The sequence below is a fragment of the Rhinatrema bivittatum genome, chromosome 6 (assembly GCF_901001135.1).
Source record: "Rhinatrema bivittatum chromosome 6, aRhiBiv1.1, whole genome shotgun sequence".
Taxonomy (NCBI): Eukaryota; Metazoa; Chordata; class Amphibia; order Gymnophiona; family Rhinatrematidae; genus Rhinatrema; species Rhinatrema bivittatum.
In genome coordinates, this window is record NC_042620.1 from 22,767,836 (window position 1) to 22,788,136 (window position 20,301).

The window sequence follows — 20,301 nt, forward strand, 5'->3', positions numbered from 1 at the left end:
GACAGCAGCTTAAAGCAGAAATTCGGCAGGGGGCCCGCAGCGGCCGCCCCGCGCACGGATTTCCGTGGTAACACGAAGCTCCGTGTGGGAGGAGGAGGGGGGCGGGGCCTCGAGCAGGATACCGGTGGCTGCAGTGGGATCAGGACACCGCCGCTTTAGGTAGGCGGCTGGGAGGCAGGCCCGGATTTCAGCACGACAGCAGGCAATGCTTCCGGTGGCTTATAAAAAAAAAATAAATAAATAAATTGGGCGCTGGGGGCAGTTGCCTTCATTGCTGGGGCCGAAAGCCCGGGCCTGTACAGAATGGAAACCAGCGACTTGCCCTGTCAGCACTGAGCGTTCTGCTTACAAGCTGCACCTCTGCTCTGGCAATCGGTGAAGCAGAAAGGCATTTCGGCATCAGTTTCGAGCTGACAAAAAAAAGATAAAAATGAAGACATTCTGCCAATAACTGGTGCAAACTTCCAGCCAGATTTACTAAGGCTCTCCTCCCACTCTGTCTCTACGGGATAAGGGTTACTCGATCGGGCCCTCCGACTGTAAGCTGTCTGGGGACAGGGGAAATGCCTGCCCTGCCTGCACGCAACTCGCCTGGAGCCACCAAAGTAACAAAAGGAACCGCGCTAAATGGAAAATAAATCCAGAAGAGGCATGAAAGAAAATGACAGGCCTGGGAGAGGTCGCATGTAATCAACAAACCGCCCAAGGCCCCACTGCATTCTGAAAACTTGGAGCGCTTTATTTATTCATCACATGCAATGACAAGACTTGGCTAATTTGATGGCTGGAAAAGGACAAAAAAAAAAAAAAAAAAGAAACTAAGCAGCAAAGATAAATGGAAAACACGTTAGGTATTCGGATTTCGCCTACCGATGACTCCCGCTCTATGCCACTCAGAGGTACTGTCAGCATTTTTTTTTTTTCCGCTCTGTGACAACACCGAGCAATTATTGAAAGGACAGGTGGCAGTCCCAAAGGTCCCCCAGGACGTCTGGCAAGAGGACGACACAGCATCTAAATTAGATAAAGCCTGCCTTCGTTTTTACAGTTTTAACATGGCCCCGACACAGACCATAATTTCGCTTTTGAAAATTAGGGACCACTGTCTTTTTTTTTTTTTTTTTAATAACCCACAAACAGATGCTCCTTGGGAGCATTAAAACTAGGACAGCAGGATAGTTTTACAGCAAACTGGAAGCAAGTGCGGCTCGGATCCTAAGAGGCTGGGAACAGGCCTGGATTTAACAGCCACTGCTTCTGCTGTCAAATTGTAATGGGTGCTGGAGTGCAGCTGCCGCCGCCGCTGCCTGTGTCCTAAATCAAACTCGGCCGCGGCACCGCCTCTTCTCTCCTGGCACCAACTCCGATGGCCGGCAGCAGCAGCAGCAGCAACCAAATAAGGAGGGAGAATCAGGGCGGGGGGGCCTGCTGATGGGCCTTGCAGCGCTCCGGCCCCCCCGGCCTGGGATTTTCCCGGACAAAGAGGAAGCCCATGCGGGGAGGAAGGAGGGGAGTGCCGCGGGTCCAGGAGCGCAGAAGGGCCGTGGAAGGCCATGCCGTGATGTTAAACCCAGTATTTTCTTGCTGCTGCCATCGGAGCCGGCTCCTTGGCTTCCAGGAGGGTGGGACACGCCAAGAGAAGGATTTGGGCAGGAGGAGGGTCATACCCTCCTCCCTCCACCCCTGCAGGGAAGAAGGGGAGGGATGTGTTCCCATTGCCTATGGGAACACACCGGCCTTTCCCGGCTGGGAATCCAGTTAAAATTACAAGTGGCAGACTTTTTTTTTTTTTTTTTTTTTTAAGCCAGAGATGGAGTCCTTCTATATTCTGAGGGCTTGATTTGCAGGAGTCCATCTACGTGCCATTATGTGCACAGGTATCGGAAGAAGGCGGGTCACCCGGGCTGCGACCTGACCAAATTTTGGCAGCCGGAAGTGCTTGTGCGCAGCAGTTTCCTCTAGGCCGGCTTGTTCTACGCAGGGGCCGGGCCTGCCTGTATCCCCCCGCTGATCTGCATGAGGCCGGCGCACGACATGCACAGAAGCACGCAGTGCGGCCGACTGCATGTCCCTTACAGAGAGCAAGCCAGCCTAAGGACAAGTAAGGGACTGGCTTAATGAAAGAAAGGGGGCGGGGATCCCCAGACTGGAGGCCTGATAGGGAAGCTGGAGGCTTGTTGAGGAAGGGGGAGGGGTCCTAGGGCGGGAAGGGGAGGTTGTGAAGCTGGAGGCTGTCTAGGGAAGAGGGGTCCTGAGGCTGCAGGTTGTCTCCTGACACTGGCTGGAGGGGGGCTCATCGGAGAGGAGTCTGGGAGTTGTTGAGTGACTGGATGTGGGAGGGGTTCAAGGCTGGAGGCAGACCGGCTGGTTGACTGCTCACAGGGAGAAAGAAGGCGTCAAGGGATACTGGTGCTGGTTTGGGAGAAGCAAATCACTACAAAGGGAGAGGCAAGGATCGGAAGGTGATATGTTTGGCACACCGAGCTCCTGCTGTTTTTGTGGGTGGTGGTGGTGAGCGTTCTATAAGGATCACACACACACACACACACACACATCCTCACAATATTTTTATTTAATTTAGATTTTTATATTCTGCTTTTCAGCACATTACCTTCAGGTACTACAGGTTTTTCCCTATCCCCACAGGCAACTTGAGGGTAAAGTGACTTGTGCAAGGTCAGCGGGAGCCCCAGCGTGATTTGAACCCTGGTTTCCCTGGGTCATTGCCCGCTGCTCTAGCCACTAGGCCACTCCTCCATGACAATGATAGCGGCTTGGTTAAGCATGGAAGGAAATGTATTTTTGTTTCTAGTTTTCAAGCTTTGCGGTGCATTCAGTGTCTCTGGCTTCATGGGGGTTTCATTTCAGTTTTTGTCTGTACATTTTTAATTTGTGTGCTTGGTGAAGGTCTTTCTGCGTTCTGCAAGTGTGACCGAGCTGAGGTGTTCTGCTAGCATTTAAGGCTCTGTAGCAGCCTTGTTCATTCTGCTTTCCCAACAGGAGCAGGTAGGCTCTGGTGTACTATTTGCACTGCTGCCTTTTGTAGGGGTGAGGCTGTTGGAGCTCTGAGAGTTAATGTTGCTATGCTCTGGCAGAGTTACTACATATGTCCAGCAGGATTTTGTATTTCATAATGTGCCAGGTACAGAAGGAAGTCTATATGGTTCTGTCCCAGTGTGTGTGTGTGTGTGTGTATGTGTGTGTGTGCGCATGCTTTGCACATACAATGCCGAGAAGTCTATATTTTTCTGTGTGTGTGTGCTTTGCACATACAATGCCAAGATTGAAACCTCACTGTTAGGTCAGGACTCGAGATGTTGGGTCTGATCTCAGTTTCTTACATTTACCGCTAGTGTTCTTCTCAGTGTTTGCATTGTGCCAAAGAGCCTCGTTCTGAAGCTTGCACGGTGTAATATACGCAGGCATCACAATCACGGTGAGCCTGGAAGTTCTTTAATCCGGTGAGCGGTGCTCAAGCTATCAGAACTGTTTCAGTATATTGAGGCCGCATTTTCTTGGTCTCTGATTACATCTCATGGTACTTGATGATCTCCATAGTACCGAATAGTCGCTTAGCACTGACATTTCCATTAGTAATGCTGCTTTTGTCATTTTCTCCTCTACCACGCTGTCTGGCTTTCAGTGCCGAGCATTTTATTGGTTGATCTGGGAATGAATAATTGCACTCTGTTTTATGTGAAGAATGTATGTCAGAATGACATTAACTCTAAATGTAAAAAAGCAAGAAACTGGCAGCGGGAGCGAGAATGGGGTTGAGCTAAGGGTGAGGGAGGTATTTCGCTGCCCCTGACTGTGTATGCCATGGTCCCGGCAGGCAATTAAAAAACAAACAAACAATGGGCCGGATTTTAAAAAGGTTAGACACGCCGGGCCTATGTTCAAAAGGCCCGGCGACGTGCATGAAGCCCTGGGATGCGTGTAAGTCCCGGGGCTTTTCTAAAGGGGCGTGGTCAGAGGCTCCAGGCACAGTGGCCATTTGCCGCTGTGCTTGGGATTGTGTGCTGGCAGTCGGCCGGCAGGCGCAAAAGGTTAATTAAACATTTTTTTTTTTTGGGGGGGGGGGGTTAGAGTAGGGCTAGGGGAGGAAAGGTTAGGGGAAGGGGTGGGAAGGTCAGGTTAGGGGGAAGGCAGCGCAGTTCGGCACGCGTACGGTGCATAATTGTGCGCCCCCTTGCGCGTGCCGACCCCCGATTTTATAACATGTGCACGCGCGTGCCGGAGATAACTGTTCCAATAAACTCTGCACTTCTTTTATCTTCAGGCAGAAAAAAGAAAGATGGGGAAGAAATGCCTGCTGGCAGGTTTGAAAATGCCATTCAGCGTGAGCTATACAGGCCCCCTTTTCGACGTGGCTAAACGTCCACGTACTATGAACTCTGCACGTGCTTTTGAGCTGTTCTGAGGGGGGCCAAGTTTCAAATGGCTTTGAAAATTATCCTCCCAACAGGTCACGTCTAGAGCGCACTCTGCAGCTACAAAAAAAAAAAGTGCGAAGTTAGCCAACGAGATTACCATTCGTTTCTGTCTGCGTCACAGTTGCAGAAGTGTCTCATGTCCAGGCAGCTTTCCTCCAATCCGCACGCACATTGCTGCACTCCAGGAATGGATCCTCCCCAATAAGTGTGCTTTTCGTTAGCTCGTCCAAACCACCAAGTGAAAGGCGCACCATCTGGAGGAAGACAAAAAAAAAAAAAAACAAGTGAAAGATCCATTGAAATTCATAGACTTTAACCTGCGGGATTAAATGAAGAGCTACCACTGATTTTTTAAAATGTATCTTTCCTATTCTATTTTAAATTGCAACCCCAATCATCACCCTTCCTATCTATGCACAAATCAGGGGCCACAGATTTATCAGCAGTCAAGGTTTTGAAGATTTGCACATCCTTGAGAATCCAAAGAGGTATTATCATGATCCAAATCCAAGAGCAGCATGTGACCATCTTCACTGGCACCAATTATTTTTTTTTTTTTGAGTACAAACAAAGAGCATTGAAAGAGTATGCATGCAACATCAGCTGCCAGTCTTAAACTTGCTGACTATACGCTTAGTTATTTAAGTAAAGGGATAAATAAACTATAACATATCGTAATGAAGCTGTAATTAGTAGGTGAAATAATTAACTTCAGCATTCAGATATCCTAAAATCAATTGTGAAGGATTAGCCATGATTAACTTTGTTTTCCCAACAGATGCAAATCTACCATCAACCTCCTTAATCCCAATATTAAGAGTTTAGTCTGTTGTAAGCAAGCCCACTGGGTTGACACGGATGTCTAATGTGCCAAGGATCTCGGGGATAGGAAAAGAATTTCTCTCGCAACTCAACATCAACCGAAATGCACAGTCAACCATGTCAGTCCTAATTATGCAACATCCACAGTACTGTTTATAGTGCTCTCAGAAAATGTGAAGAGAGTTAATTAATGCAGTGCCTAATTAACATAAGCAAAAAGATGAACTTTATATGTGTGTTTCATACTTATTGCTTTATTAGCATAGATTAATTCATTTCAAAAGTTTTAAAATTAGCAAAACAAATAGTTAGCTTGTACTTTGAATTGGTATGTTTTTTGCTTAATGAAACAGAGAATGTTCCAGTGGTTCACAGCAATCATATATGGGCCAGATTCATTAAGGCTTTTCTCCCATTTGTTTCTATGGGGAAAAAGCCTTAATGAATCAGGCACATAAGTAGAAAAGCAGGACTAGAATAAAGCACTTTCCTGGGGACGTCCAGTTTGACATTAGCAAAACTGGAATAAAACATCTCCATTGAGATCTCCATTCTGCCACTGCATCAAGAGAATCACTAAAGCAGCACTGATCAGGATGCATACAATTTTTCTCTCCTAATCAGTGTCTGATATGTGAGGCACATGCAGGGTAGCATGTCCTATAGTGAATGATCTACACAGACCCACGTTTACACGTCATCAGAAAGATGACGCCGAATTCTGTTATTGGTGTATGTGCAAAGTCATGACCGAACATGGAGGTTTGGTTTGAATGTGGGGAAATATCTGCATTATCATTAGCGACGAGCAGACAATTTGCCATTAGTCTCAAATCTTGTAGATTTCAGTCGGGTTTAAGATCAAGGGGGAATTACCAGTTTCTCTCCATGCCAGCTGAGAAAATCCAAAGGGCAAGCAAACAGATTTGAACCAGAGCACAAAACTCTATATAGGTCCTGCTTATCCGATCTTATGTATGAGGCCTGCTGATACATTATGAATTTCCTCAGATCTATTTCAGATCATGAAAGGTTCTAAAGAAGACTTTTGTTGTAAATGCACCATTTTCTTAAAAAATAAATAAGTACAAGATTTGTGAAATGGGATCGATGAGAGCCGGCAGGTTTGTCCAAGGTGGGGAGAAAGGGCTGAAAGCCATTGGAAGGGTCTGTAGCCATCTTTGTTTTCAGCAGACAGCGCCAAACAAAACAGCTTGCCCAACTATGGTGGGCCATTGGCCCTGCCTATGAGGCTTGGTTCAGGGAGAGCTACTTATTTATTTATTGATATGTTTTATATGCCATCATTCCATGTGAGAATCACTAGTTCATAACTGTGTACAGGTTTGACCCTAATGAAAACAGAGGTAGACATTTGTACAGATAGTGAGCTAGGGGAAGATTTAGAGACAAAGAGTGCATGTCAAGGATAGATCCGTTTGGGAAAATATTAGTGGGTTTAGTGGTTTAGAGATGGGTTAGGGGTGGGGAGTAACATTTGGTTGTCTGGCTCATGTCGGACTGGAGGCTTCTGTCAAGACGGCAGGCATTTTTGAATAGCCAAGTCTTCAGTTCGCTCTTAAATGTTTTGTTGTCCGTAATTGTTCGCAGGTCCTCTGGCATGGAGCTCCATAGCTTTGGTCCAGCGGCTGAAATCGCTCTCTCACTTTGTTGAGCGAAGCCGTGGCTGCTTTTATCCAACAAAAACACTGTGTAAGGTGGGGAGGGGGGCAATTTTCCAGAGCTATTTAATTTACCCTGGCAAATAGCTTGTCTGAAATTGGCTACTCGGTATGTGAGAGTTCCCGGGTGCATGCTCTTTTACCTGCATTTTTCTGGAGGCATTTTGAAAACCACGCACAATGTTTGGGCTGGAAAAGGCGTCAGCTTAAGAAAATGAAGGTACAAATCTCTGAGGATAATTTTCAAGTAAAAGGTATGCACACGTTTTCCCCTTTAAGAAATGGTGCCTAATCTGTGGGTAACAGTACTCTGCACCTGCCCGCACAGTTTGGGAAATTGCCCCCTTAGTTGTAGAACAATCTACTTCTAGTTGGGGAGTGGGGAAGCCATGGGAATGGTTGCGGATGTTTGTTATCAGGATTTCAGTGCATCTGAAAGCCCCTAACCCATCCTCCTCTGGCACAAGCATTTCCAAAAGCTGAGCAGACAAAATGTGCACACGCCTGAATTAAGCAGAGCAAGTTCTATTTCAAACCCAGAGTACCTTCTTTTCTAGGGCTGGGCAGGGAATTTTTTTTTCATTTTGGTTTGTTTTTTTCATTTTCGGGTCACTTTTTTATTTGTTTTTTTACTTGTTTCGTTTGTTGGACTTTTTTTTATTTTTTTCCTTTTAGTTGTTTCAAAACATAGTGCATGCAATTTGCAAATAGCGTGCACTATTTTTCGAAATGAATAGACCCAAACATTTTTCAGATTTTCAGGTGAACTGTGCATGTTTCATAGTAAAACGTTCTCTGGATATAGAGTAGAACGTGCCCGAATGAGAGTTTCTAAGTAAAGTTATCTGGGACAGCGATTTTTCCAAGCAGACTTAGCCTGCTAACATTAGTGGGATAGTGCCGAATATCAGCATTCACCAGCAGAAGTTTAGCTCTGCCCCTGGAAAGCCCCAACTCCTGCTTTTTACCAAACTACATTTTGGGCTGATAATAATGAATTACCTGGACAAAATGTAATTCTGGAGCGGGTGGGGGTGGGCATGAATTTTGAAATCTTGTTCTTTTTTTTGTCCGGGTAACTCCATAACTTATCCCAGACAAAGTCTTTGAATATTGACCTCACAGTTCGTTTCCCCCACCGAGTTGCCAAATATAGCCACACAGTGAAACTAGAAGACTATATTTAGCTGATCTTGGGGTCAAGTTTTTAAGTCCCAGCAGTTAACTTCTTAAAATCCTCTGAAATTGGACTTCAATATGTAATCTATATTCAGATCTAAAATCGTAACATGCATACCTCACAACGCATCTGAATGATCATCTCATTGCATCTGACAGGCATATCCATACAACCTCCTATCCTCCCATAAGCCTTAACACACTTTCCTTATATTCATCTTGTCCCCTTCTAGGCTGCCCTTCATTCCTTCTCCTACATTTTCTCTGCTCTCTAGTGCCCACAGACATATGCAGACACACACATGCACAGACTGTCTAACATTTACACACACACACACATGCAGAACTATTCATGATCCAAAATAAGATTCAGTTCTCAGTAAAACCCTGGAAGACATAACGCCACAGAGAGGGCCTGATGCAAATTTAGATATGTACCGTGCCATGTTAAACAAAAAACTGCCACAGATTTTTTTTTTTGACAAGAACTGTGGCAAATGCATGGAGTTTCTGTAGAAGGAAACCAAGTAAAAATGTACTTGTTTTATTTTTATTTTATTTATTTATTTTATTTAAAGATTTTTATATACCGCGGCTCGTTAGCAAACATCACCTCGGTTTACAATGAACATTAAATTAGCAACAGGCTTTACAATCCAACAGATATAAATAATGAAATATAGCTGATAACATAGAACTTACAAAAATTGAAATAAATCAAACTAAAATTAGCTAGGGGGTATATGACTGGCGGATCAACTTAATAGTACATTATTAACAGTACAGATATCCTATATTGTCTAACATTGTTATGCACCAAGCGTCTCCATTTCCATCTACCCTGGAACTCTCCTCAACTTCTTTTCCCATTCCCTCCTCCCTGCCTAGTTTCCCCCTCTGCAGTACAGCCCTCTGGCTGAGAGACAGGATCACAACGCTAAATAGGTGCATCTCTTGAAATGGTTAGTAAGCGTTGTAGTATGGAGATGATTGGGACTGCCTCCTTACTGGGATGATGCAAATGCTTTCTGCACAGCCTTCCCAATCCAGGCCCTCCTAAGGAGCAGGAGCAAAACTGAGGAATAAACCTAAATCTCCCACGTAGCAGTGCCATGAGGCTGGCCCTGAACTATGCATTCAAAGGTAGTTTTTCAAATGGGTCTAGACAGCTGACTTTGGGAGTTTGCTGGCTGGGACCAAGTGTTTTGAAATCTACCCCACCGAGCACCTAAACACTATCATCTATGGCAGGGCTTCTCAAACCTGTCTTGGGGTCCCCACAGCCAGTCGGGTTTTCAGGATACCCGCAATGAATGTGCACGAGATAAATGTGCATATACTGAGTCTCCGTGGTATGCAAATGTATCTCATGCATGTTCATTGTGGATATCCTGAAAACCCGACTGGCTGTGGGGTCCCCAGGACAGGTTTGGGAAGCCCTGCTCTATGTTGTCTCAGGTGGCTCTACAGTATGTAGCCACTCAAATTGTGGGCATTACGGACCCCTGAAATGGAGGGTGCCCACAAATTAAACCAAAATTCTAATTTCATGTGTTCATGTTTCCCAATCAGGTTTGTGGCCCACTGAAAAGTGCTGATGTGAGACTAGTGAGTATTAGTATAGCAACCAAGAAATTCCTGAGTGAGGTAGTTGCCAAGACAGAGCTGAGGGGTGAGAAAAGGGCAAATAGATAAGAAGGAGGACCAATCGAGGTGAAGCTGCCCAGCTCCTGACAGTGCACCTTTCTAACACTCAGTCATGCTGCCTTACCACAGACTCTCCACCTTGGGGGCCTTGCTGCCAGTCAGCCTTGCTTTTCTGTCCTTTATGCTACACCCTGGGGTCTTTCTGCCACTCACCCTTGCTGCCATACCCCTGTTCTACCACCTTGGGGGTCTTTCTGATACTCAGCCTTGCTGCCGTACCCCTGTTGTACCACCTTAAGGGTCTTTCTGATACTCAGCCTTGCTGCTATACTACAGACTTTACATCATGTGGGTCTTTCTGCTACTCTTGCTGCCTTACCCCAGACTCTACGCCTTGGGGTGTTCTTGCCACAATGTGTGGCTGCTTTACACCTCTCATGGTGCTTTGAGGTCTTCATGCCATTCTTTATGCTGCTTTGTCCTTCTGTGGTGCCTTAGAGAACTTCTGCCACTGCTGGTATCCTTTTTACCTCTTTATGGTGCCTGAGGCTATTCATACCACTTTTGGTGCCACTTTGCCACAATCCTGGTGCCATGGAGTTCTTGTCCTACTTCTGAATCTAAATATGAATACTCTGGACAAAAGGAGGTGCAGGGGAGATAGGATACATGAACTTTGAACCTTTTCCATTGGAAAGGAAACTACAGAACTAGGGGTCACGATGTGAAACTCCGGGGGGAGAGGTGCGGCGGACGACTGAAAACCAACATCAGGAAATATTTCTTCACGGAAATTGTGGTGGATGCTTGCGATACCCTCCCAGAAGAGGTGGTGAGGATGAAAACAGAGGGATGGTAACTTTCAAACCGGCGTGCGGGCGCACATTGGCTCTTGTACATCAGGTTGAGACCAGATCAATTTTTTGGTAATACCTACAGAAGGTGTCAGCAAGCCTGACGTTGTGTGACTTAAACCAGGCACCAACCGGTCTTCTCAATCATTCACCTTCTTATATTTTTATTTCGAACAATATTTTTATGAAATTTTTTTCTTTCTTTTTTCTTAAAAATAGTCCTCCATCATTCAGATATAGACTCTTAATTTGTTACTTTGATATATAGTAGCCCGAAATAAAAATAGAAGAAGGTGAATGATTGAGAGGACCGGTTGGTGCCTGGTTTAAGTCACACAACGTCAGGCTTGCTGACACCTTAAGAACATAAGAACATAAGAAATTGCCATGCTGGGTCAGACCAAGGGTCCATCAAGCCCAGCATCCTGTTTCCAACAGAGGCCAAACCAGGCCACAAGAACCTGGCAATTACCCAAACACCTAGAAGATCCCATGCTACTGATGCAATTAATAGCAGTGACTATTCCCTAAGTAAACTTGATTAATAGCAGTTAATGGACTTCTCTTCCAAGAACTTATCCAAACCTTTTTTGAACCCAGCTACACTAACTGCACTAACCACATCCTCTGGCAACAAATTCCAGAGATTTATTGTGCGTTGAGTGAAAAAGAATTTTCTCCGATTAGTCTTAAATGTGCTACTTGCTAACTTCATGGAATGCCCCCTAGTCCTTCTATTATTTGAAAGTGTAAATAACCGAGTCACATCTACTCGTTCAAGACCTCTCATGATCTTAAAGACCTCTATGATATCCCCCCTCAGCCGTCTCTTCTCCAAGCTGAACAGCCCTAACCTCTTCAGCCTTTCCTCATAGGGGAGCTGTTCCATCCCCTTTATCATTTTGGTTGCCCTTCTCTGTACCTTCTCCATTGCAACTATATCTTTTTTGAGATACGGCGACCAGAATTGTACACAGTATTCAAGGTGCGGTCTCACCATGGAGCGATATAGAGGCATTATGACATTTTCCGTTTTATTAACCATTCCCTTCCTAATAATTCCTAACATTTTATTTGCTTTTTTGACTGCTGCAGCACACTGAGCTGACGATTTCAATGTATTATCTACTATGACGCCTAGATCTCTTTCTTGGGTGGTAGCTCCTAATATGGAACCTAACATCGTGTAACTACAGCTAGGGTTATTTTTCCCTATATGCAACACCTTGCACTTGTCCACATTAAATTTCATCTGCCATTTGGATGCCCAATCTTCCAGTCTTGCAAGGTCCTCCTGTAATGTATCACAGTCTGCTTGTGATTTAACTACTCTGAATAATTTTGTATCATCCGCAAATTTGATAACGTCACTCATCGTATTCCTTTCCAGATCATTGATATATATATTGAAAAGCACCGGTCCAAGTACAGATCCCTGAGGCACTCCACTGTTTACCCTTTTCCACTGAGAAAATTGACCACTTAGTCCTACTCTCTGTTTCCTGTCTTTTAACCAGTTTGTAATCCACGAAAGGACATCGCCTCCTATCCCATGACTTTTTAGTTTTCGTAGAAGCCTCTCATGAGGGACTTTGTCAAACGCCTTCTGAAAATCCAAATACACTACATCTACCGGTTCACCTTTATCCACATGTTTATTAACCCTTTCAAAAAAATGAAGCAGGTTTGTTAGGCAAGACTTCCCTTGGGTAAATCCATGTTGACTGTGTCCCATTAAATCATGTCTTTCTATATGCTCTACAATTTTGATCTTGAGGATAGTTTCCACTATTTTTCCCGGCACTGAAGTTAGGCTCACTGGTCTATAGTTACCCGGATCACCCCTGGAGCCTTTTTTAAATATTGGGGTTACATTGGCCACCCTCCAGTCTTCAGGTACAATGGATGATTTTAATGATAGGTTACAAATTTTAACTAATAGGTCAGAAATTTCATTTTTGAGTTCCTTTAGTACTCTGGGATGCATACCATCCGGTCCAGGTGACTTGCTACTCTTTAGTTTGTCAATCTGGCCTACTACATCTTCCAGGTTGACAGTGATTTCGTTCAGTTCGTCTGACTCATCACCCCTGAAAACCAACTCCGGAACTGGTATCTCCCCAACATCCTCACTAGTAAACACGGAAGCAAAGAATTCATTTAGTCTTTCTGCAATGGCCTTATCTTCCCTAAGAGCCCCTTTAACCCCTCGGTCATCTAGACTCCCTCACAGGTTTCTTGCTTTGGATATATTTAAAAAAGTTTTTATTATGAGTTTTTGCCTCTATGGCCAACTTCATTTCAAATTCTCTCTTCGCTTGTTTTATCAATGTTTTACACTTAACTTGACAATGCTTATGTTTTATCCTATTTTCTTCAGATGGATCTTTCTTCCAATTTTTGAAGGATGATTTTTTGGCTAAAATAGCCTCTTTCACCTCACCTTTTAACCATGACGGTAATCGTTTTGCCTTCCTTCCACCTTTCTTAATGCGTGGAATACATATGGACTGCGCCTCTAGGATTGTATTTTTAAACAATGTCTAAGCCTGTTGAACACTTTTAACCTTTGCAGCTGCACCTTTCAGTTTTTTTCTGACTATTTTCCTCATTTTATCAAAGTTTCCCTTTTGAAAGTTTAGTGTTAGAGCTGCAGATTTACTTATTGTCCCCCTACCAGTTATTAGTTTAAATTTGATCATGTTATGATCACTGTTGCCAAGTGGCCCCACCACCGTTACCTCTCTCACCAAATCCTGTGTTCCACTAAGAATTAAATCTAAAATAGCTCCCTCTCTTGTTGGTTTCTGAACCAATTGCTCCATGAAACAATCATTTATTACATCCAGGAACTTTATATCTCTAGCAAGTCCTGATGTTACATTTACCCAGTCAATATTGGGGTAATTGAAATCTCCCATTATTATTGCACTGCCAAATTGGTTTGCTTCCCTGATTTCTCTTAGCATTTCATCATCTGTCTGACCATTTTGTCCAGGTGGACGGTAGTATACTCCTAGCACTATACTCTTACCTAACACACATGGGATTTCTACCCATATAGATTCTACTGAGCATTTAGTCTCTTGTATGATCTTTAGCCTGTTGGACTCTATACCCTCCCGGACATAAAGTGCCACACCCCCGCCAAGTTGATCCTCCCTATCATTGCGATATAATTTGTACCCTGATATAGCACTGTCCCATTGGTTATCCTCCTTCCACCAAGTCTCTGTGATGCCAATTATGTCAATCTCATCATTTGCTGCTATACACTCTAACTCTCCCATCTTACTTCTTAGACTTCTGGCACTGGCATATAGACATTTCAAAGTGTGTTTTTTGTTTAACAACCTGCTTTTCAGTTGTTTGGGATAATTCGGAAATCATTAGTTTTGGTGATTTTTTACATATAGGCATATGGACTATATTTGCTTTTAATGGAACCTCTCTGTTGGGATGCCCTAACTCTCCTGTTTCATTAGTATCCTTCAAGGATACATTTCTCCGAACCATGCACTGCTGAGTGACTGTCGGCTTTCCCCCTTGTTCTAGTTTAAAAGCTGCTCTATCTCCTTTTTGAAAGTTAGTGCCAGCAGCTTGGTTCCACTCTGGTTAAGGTGGAGCCCATCCTTTCGGAAAAGTCTCCCCTTTCCCCAAAAGTTTCCCCAGTTCCTTACAAAGCTGAATCCCTCTTCCCTACACCATCGTCTCATCCACACATTGAAACTCTGGAGCTCTGCCTGCCTCTGGGGTCCTGCACGTGGAACAGGAAGCATTTCAGAGAATGCCACCCTGGAGGTTCTGGATTTTAGCTTCCTACCTAATATCCTAAATTTGGCTTCCAGAACCTCTCTCCCACACTTTCCTATGTCGTTGGTGCCCACATGTACCACGACAGCCGGCTCCTCCCCAGCACTGTCTGTAGCTATTACCAAAAAATTGATCTGGTCTCACCTTGATTTTGTTAGAATTTGGTTATGGTGGACATTATTGACTCTTTCTGTTATTAGTTGTGTACTCTTGTACATCAGCCCATGGCCAGGGATGTGGCCATTATATGACTTAAGCATGACAGTCACATACAATTTTCAAAAACCTGGATGTGTGTTTTTGGAAGTTTGCAACTGCTGGTGTCTCACAGCTGGCAGAGAGGGCATTAATTTAAATTCACAGAAGCCTTGGTGACAGACACTACTGCTGACAAGTTTCGACTTGTGCTAACTCAACCCCTTTTTGTGTCTGTTACCAATGTCAATAATCTTTTCGTGTAATTAACTTCGTGACAGACTGCCGATGTTACGTTTAAGCATGCATAAGCTCATATATTTGGAAAGTATGTACAGTAGTTTAAACATTGTTTAAAAACAAACAAGGCGAATGGTTTTCAATACAAAATGAACTTGTTTTGCACAGTCAGAGGTGTGAATCATTATGCAGAATTATGCAAATTGTCTACATAGTTGCTGCATAATTTTGAAAAATCTGCCACATTCCTGTAACTCTTGCCGAAGAATCTTGCAAAATCTGCTACAGGAAGCCAGGGTCTCTGCTTACAGTTATTTAAAAAAAAAAACTTGAGTCACTTGCACAGGCAATTGTTCTAGGCATCCTACACTTCCTCCCAATGAGCTTTTCATTTCAGCAAATAGTGCAACGCTATGAACAAATAGCCTACACTATTTGACAAGAAATATGTTTTAAGAACCCTAGCCTACCACCATGCTAAGGCTGGGGGCCTACTCAGCTGGGCTGAGCGAAGTCCAGCCGGGACATCCCCAGTTCCAATGAGATCCCACCCCCCCACCAAGACACCAGGGCCTGGGTCTATCTAGCTGGACTGAGCCAAGCTAGCTGAGGCCTCCCTGGGCCTTTACACCAGACTTTCCATCCCCCACAAGTCAGCCGAGGCAGGGGACCAGGCAGGAGAAAGGACCTTTCATAGAGGTCTTGGCAAGAGAAAGGGGCTTGGTGCCATCCCTGCTTGCTTCTGCCCCACCGTGTCTGGTTCGGAACCAGCATCAAGGTAATGTCAAAATGGTGCAGCTCTCAGGGCTGGCCGACACTATGCCCGTTTATTTGTTCGAGCATACAAGAAAATGGCACTGGTTAGCCCTGAGACGGGTACCGTTTTGATATCACTTTGGCACTGGTCTCCAGGATGGGTGCCATTTTTTTTATTAGACCCAGTATGGCAGGAGCAAGTAGGAATTGATCCAGCCTCTTTCTACTGCCAAGACCCACCAGGAAGGGATAAGTGGGGGGCTGGGGAGGCCTCCATCTGTGGCTGATTTCTGGGGGGGTTGGGATGGAGTTTGCAGGGGCTCGGGGAAGCTCTGGCTGAACTTGGAAGAGCTCAGACAGGTGGATCCAGACCCTGGTATCTTGGGAGGAGCAGGAGGATCTTGAGGCTCCTGGGATGCTCCAGGAAATCATGGGAAGCAGCAGTGGGACCTTGGAAAGTCCTCATTTTGGTTTATTTTGGTATTGCTTTTAGGTTTTTTTTATGTTTTTTTTTTGGTTCTGCAAAAGACCCAAACTAAAATAAACATTAAAAAGAACCAAAATAAAAACATTTGGTCTGCACATCCCTAAATTCTAATAAACTCTCAATGTGTTGGGGAATAGATGCATATGTTTGAGTAGGTTTGTGTGGGGTTATATGTGTGCGTGCGTATGTGTGTGTGTAGGGGGTAATGTGTGGCAGGTTTGTATACGTAAAGGGTATGTTTTTGGGGAATATGGCTGTATGTGTGTGCATGTGTGTATGTAGGGGTGAAGACGTGTGATTGCGACAAGAGTGTGAGGGGATGCATGTATGAGGGTTTGTGGGGATGAATTGAGAAGCTGTGTTATATGTTGTTTTCCCTATCTCTTGGGGAGTGAGTGCAGGTGTGCTTGGAGCAGGTGCGTGTGTGTGAGTAATGTCTGTATGTATGGTGGGGGTGTTCGTGTGTGTGGGGTGGAATGTGTTTGTGTGGGAAGAGACGGCTGAGGGGGGGGGGGGGGGATGTGATAGAGGCCTATAAAATCATGAGAGGGCTAGACAGGGTAAATGTGACTCAGCTATTTACTCTTTCGGATAATAGTAGGACTAGGGGGCACTCCATGAATTTAGCAAGTAGCAAATTTAAAACAAATCGGAGAAAGTTCTCTCTTACTCAATGCACAATTAAGCCCTGGAATTTGTTGCCAGGGGATGTGGTTAGTGCAGTTAGTGTAGCTGTGTTTAAAAAAGGTTTGGATAAGTTCCAATAACTGCTATTAATCAAGATGACTTAGGGAATAGCCACTTCTATTACTGGCACCTTACTTGCCAGGTTCTTATGGCCTGGACTGGCCACTGTTGGAAACGGGATGCTGGGCTTGATGGACCCTTGGTCTGACTCAGTATGGCAACTTCTTATGTTCTTATGGAATGCAAGAGGTGTGCTGTGTGTGTGTGTGTGTGGTGAGTATGAGTGCGTGTTGTGGGGGGGTGTAGATGTATACTTTGGAAGCACTGCCATCCTTTGCCACTTGCTTCAGTTATTTCCCCGTCTCTGTCGGTCTCTGCCTGTGTTGCTCTGTGACAGAGAGCTGGAAGGATGAAGGGGAGGGGGGCTGTTTAGAATGGAGAGCTGCTCAGCATTCTAACAGTTCCAATGGCCTCCAACACTTTTCCATAGAAAACAATGGGAATTTTTTCCTAATGAAAACAATGGGGATTCTTTTGGAGGCCTGATCTGATGTTTCTGGTTGTCAAACTCCTCTGAGATATTCACATTTCTTTTTCCTGCATGCTAATTTTGATGAATTTCTATCCCCTTTTTTTTGGAGAATTATTGTGCCTACATAGACAGATGGACGGATAATGGACAGTTCCTTATCGATCTCTTTTACATAATTCTTCCCAAAATTCCATATCTTGGAAAGCATATAAAGCAATCAGAAGTGACACCTTCACCTAAGGGTTAGGATTATCGCCTAGGATTTCCTGATTATAGGTCCTTCTCATCCATGGGAATGACACAAAGCAGCTGAAATATCGCTGCAGTGATAATACTATGCTGGATTCCCAGGCCCAGCAGCCAGGGATCCCATGGGCAACCCTGCGTCACCTTCTACCTTGTTGGTTCGCAGTTGCTTTCTGTGAGCAGACTTCTCCATGCAGGTCTCTGTAGAATGGCAAACAAGATGTTCTTGCATCATTTCCCAGAGCTTCTTGTAGCTTTCACCTGCACGGTCCGGTGACAGAAGCGTATAACGAGATGAATTTGTGCCAAGGTAAAACCCCATGTGCCGTACAAAGCTCCCCCTTGCCTCCAACCAACAGAGATAGTTTGCAGAGGCGGTCTTAAAGGACTTCAGTCAGTGGAACAAGCCAATTAAAGGACTCCTCAAGTTTTAGACCAAGTTACTGCATCATTTGTCTTGGAAAAAAAATTGCATATAAATGCTTGCGTCTTAATTATACTGACCAGGTTAAAAAAAAAAAAATAATTGTTGGTTTTCTTGGTATATTCTGAACAAATCTTCACAGATCCAGCCTGTAGCTCTCTTGTGGTTTGCTGAGGGTGTTTCTACACACTGTGAAATTGTACTTCATTTGCAACATCATTATAGGAATAACAGATATCCTAAAGCAATGCGCGCTGAAGAACAATCACAAAGCATGTTGAAAGCCATGTTGGGAGGAAGCATGTTTGTTTAACACCAATAACGCATTAGAACATGTTTGTTTATCTTTCTTGTCAAAGGCAGAACCACACGTCCCCTTAGATTAGCTATTATCACAGCCTTCTTCGGTTAGTTAACATGCTGTATAATTATCTTGGAGTCTATTGTTAGGGACTCCAGTACAATAGGACTCAGTAAGTGTAGGAAATGCAGAGGGCAGAAAAAGGGATTTGAAATGCAGTACAGAAGCTGCGCTGCTGAAGTTAAGGCTATTTGTAAAAAAAAAAAAAAAAAAAAAAATTAAACATGTCCAGGAAAGCATCTTTAATGTTCACAAACATAATTACACGGTTTAATAAGCATCTGCAGGTGCAAGTATATCCTTCCAACTGCTTAAAATTTGCAGTTTGCTGAGGCAGGTTCCTTAGTATACAACGGCCTTTTACAAATAACCTTTGAAAACCCCTGTTATGTTGAGGGATCTATGTAAGGGCTCTACAGAGCTTCCCAAACATTTTTCTGGTGACCTCCAAAGTCAGCCGGGGTTTTCGGGATATGCACACTAAATCTGCATGTGTTGGAGCTCCAGCATGGGCACATTTATCTCCTGCCTATTTGTTAGCGATATCCTGAAAACCCACCTGGCTGTCAGATCAATAGGACAGATTTGGAAAGCCCTGGACTATTCCAAGGCTATTTCTATCCAGCTGTTCCCATCGGCACGTAAACGTCTCATATGCCCCTATCCTCTAGGCCTTGATAAGTCTCAGATGATTCTACTGCAAAACAGGAAGAGTAGTAAGAGTGCTGTTTCTTAAGAAGAGCTGGTGTTCCCCTCTGCCGCAGTAGACAGAGTTGCATCTGCCCGAATGTTGAAGCTCTTAATGAGGTCCCCATCTAGTTTGTTTTTAAATGGGTCATCCACGTGCTAATTAGAAAATGCAGACTACAGTCTCTGGGGTCGATGCTGAAAACAGAACTGTTCTCTTTATTGGGAAGCGATTTGATAAACTACCGGAAAATTAATTCCAAGTAAGATTATGGTGGTTCTGCAAAAAAGCACTTGGGCATTTAAGGTCCTCTATACTAAACGTGTCTCCCATAGACATAAAGGCATCTGTGCAACATAACGCATGCTGCACGCGTTGTAGGTTGTGAGCCCATAAAAATGTTATGTGCGTGTTAAAAATCCCCACTTGGGGAGTGATTTTCAAAAGGAGTTACTCACATAAAAGTAACTACTATTGTAGCAATTTTCAAAAGCTCATTTACTCGAGTAAAGTGCATTTATTCAAGTACATTTTTTTTTAAAACAAGGCCCTAACTGTGCTATATAGACCTTTTTACCAAGGTCAGGAGAAAATATCCCTTGCATGGCAGCAGTGCTAACATGGACACTAACACAGAAATGTTAAAGCATCCATATTAGCTGCTGCCTCAAATTCCCTATACTAATCAGCTGTAGCAACCACGACGTGGTCAGTGGACCCCTAGCCTGAGTTGGGCTTGACGCTACCTGAGAGGGTAAACCCCCACAGGCCCCCAACGTCATGAGGCAAGGCCGGAGGAAGACAGGGGCCAGCTGGAGCTTCGCCAATACCAGTCCATGTTCCCCGCAGGTTGAGCCCTTGGATGCCGGGACCGGCTGCACTTAGGTGGGCCCCTGAAGCATAGTACTGGTGTCGGGTCCGAAGCTGAAGCAGGAACGAGATAGGAGTCAGAAAGCTGGCAGGCAAGGCTAGACAGGCATAGTTCAAATGCCAGCAGCAGGAGGAGGAGGCAGGTGCCTACCTAGAGTCAGAAGACCGATGGCTAGATGGCCAGAGGCCATGCTTCCGCCGGAGGGTAGATGAGCAGCGTGAGATCCAGTCCAAGGTTCAGAGGCAGGCGGCAGACAAGCAGAGTGAGGTCCAAGGTTCAGAGCCAGGAGATCCATCCGAAGGGACTCCAGGAAAAAGGGTACAAGGCCTGGAACAGGCGTCAGGTACTGGAACCGGAGTCAAGTACTGGAACAGAAGTCCT

General features: G+C 44.6%; 1 protein-coding gene across 1 annotated transcript in view; it reads right to left on the reverse strand.

Annotated features, from left to right (window-relative positions):
- The window catches only part of CNTNAP5 (contactin associated protein like 5), a 690,244-nt gene that overhangs the window by 155,511 nt on the left and 514,432 nt on the right, over positions 1-20,301 (reverse strand). The window contains exon 13 of the mRNA XM_029605214.1: positions 4,534-4,690. Within this exon, the coding sequence (XP_029461074.1) occupies positions 4,534-4,690 (157 nt within the window). The remainder of the gene's footprint in view (positions 1-4,533; positions 4,691-20,301) is intronic.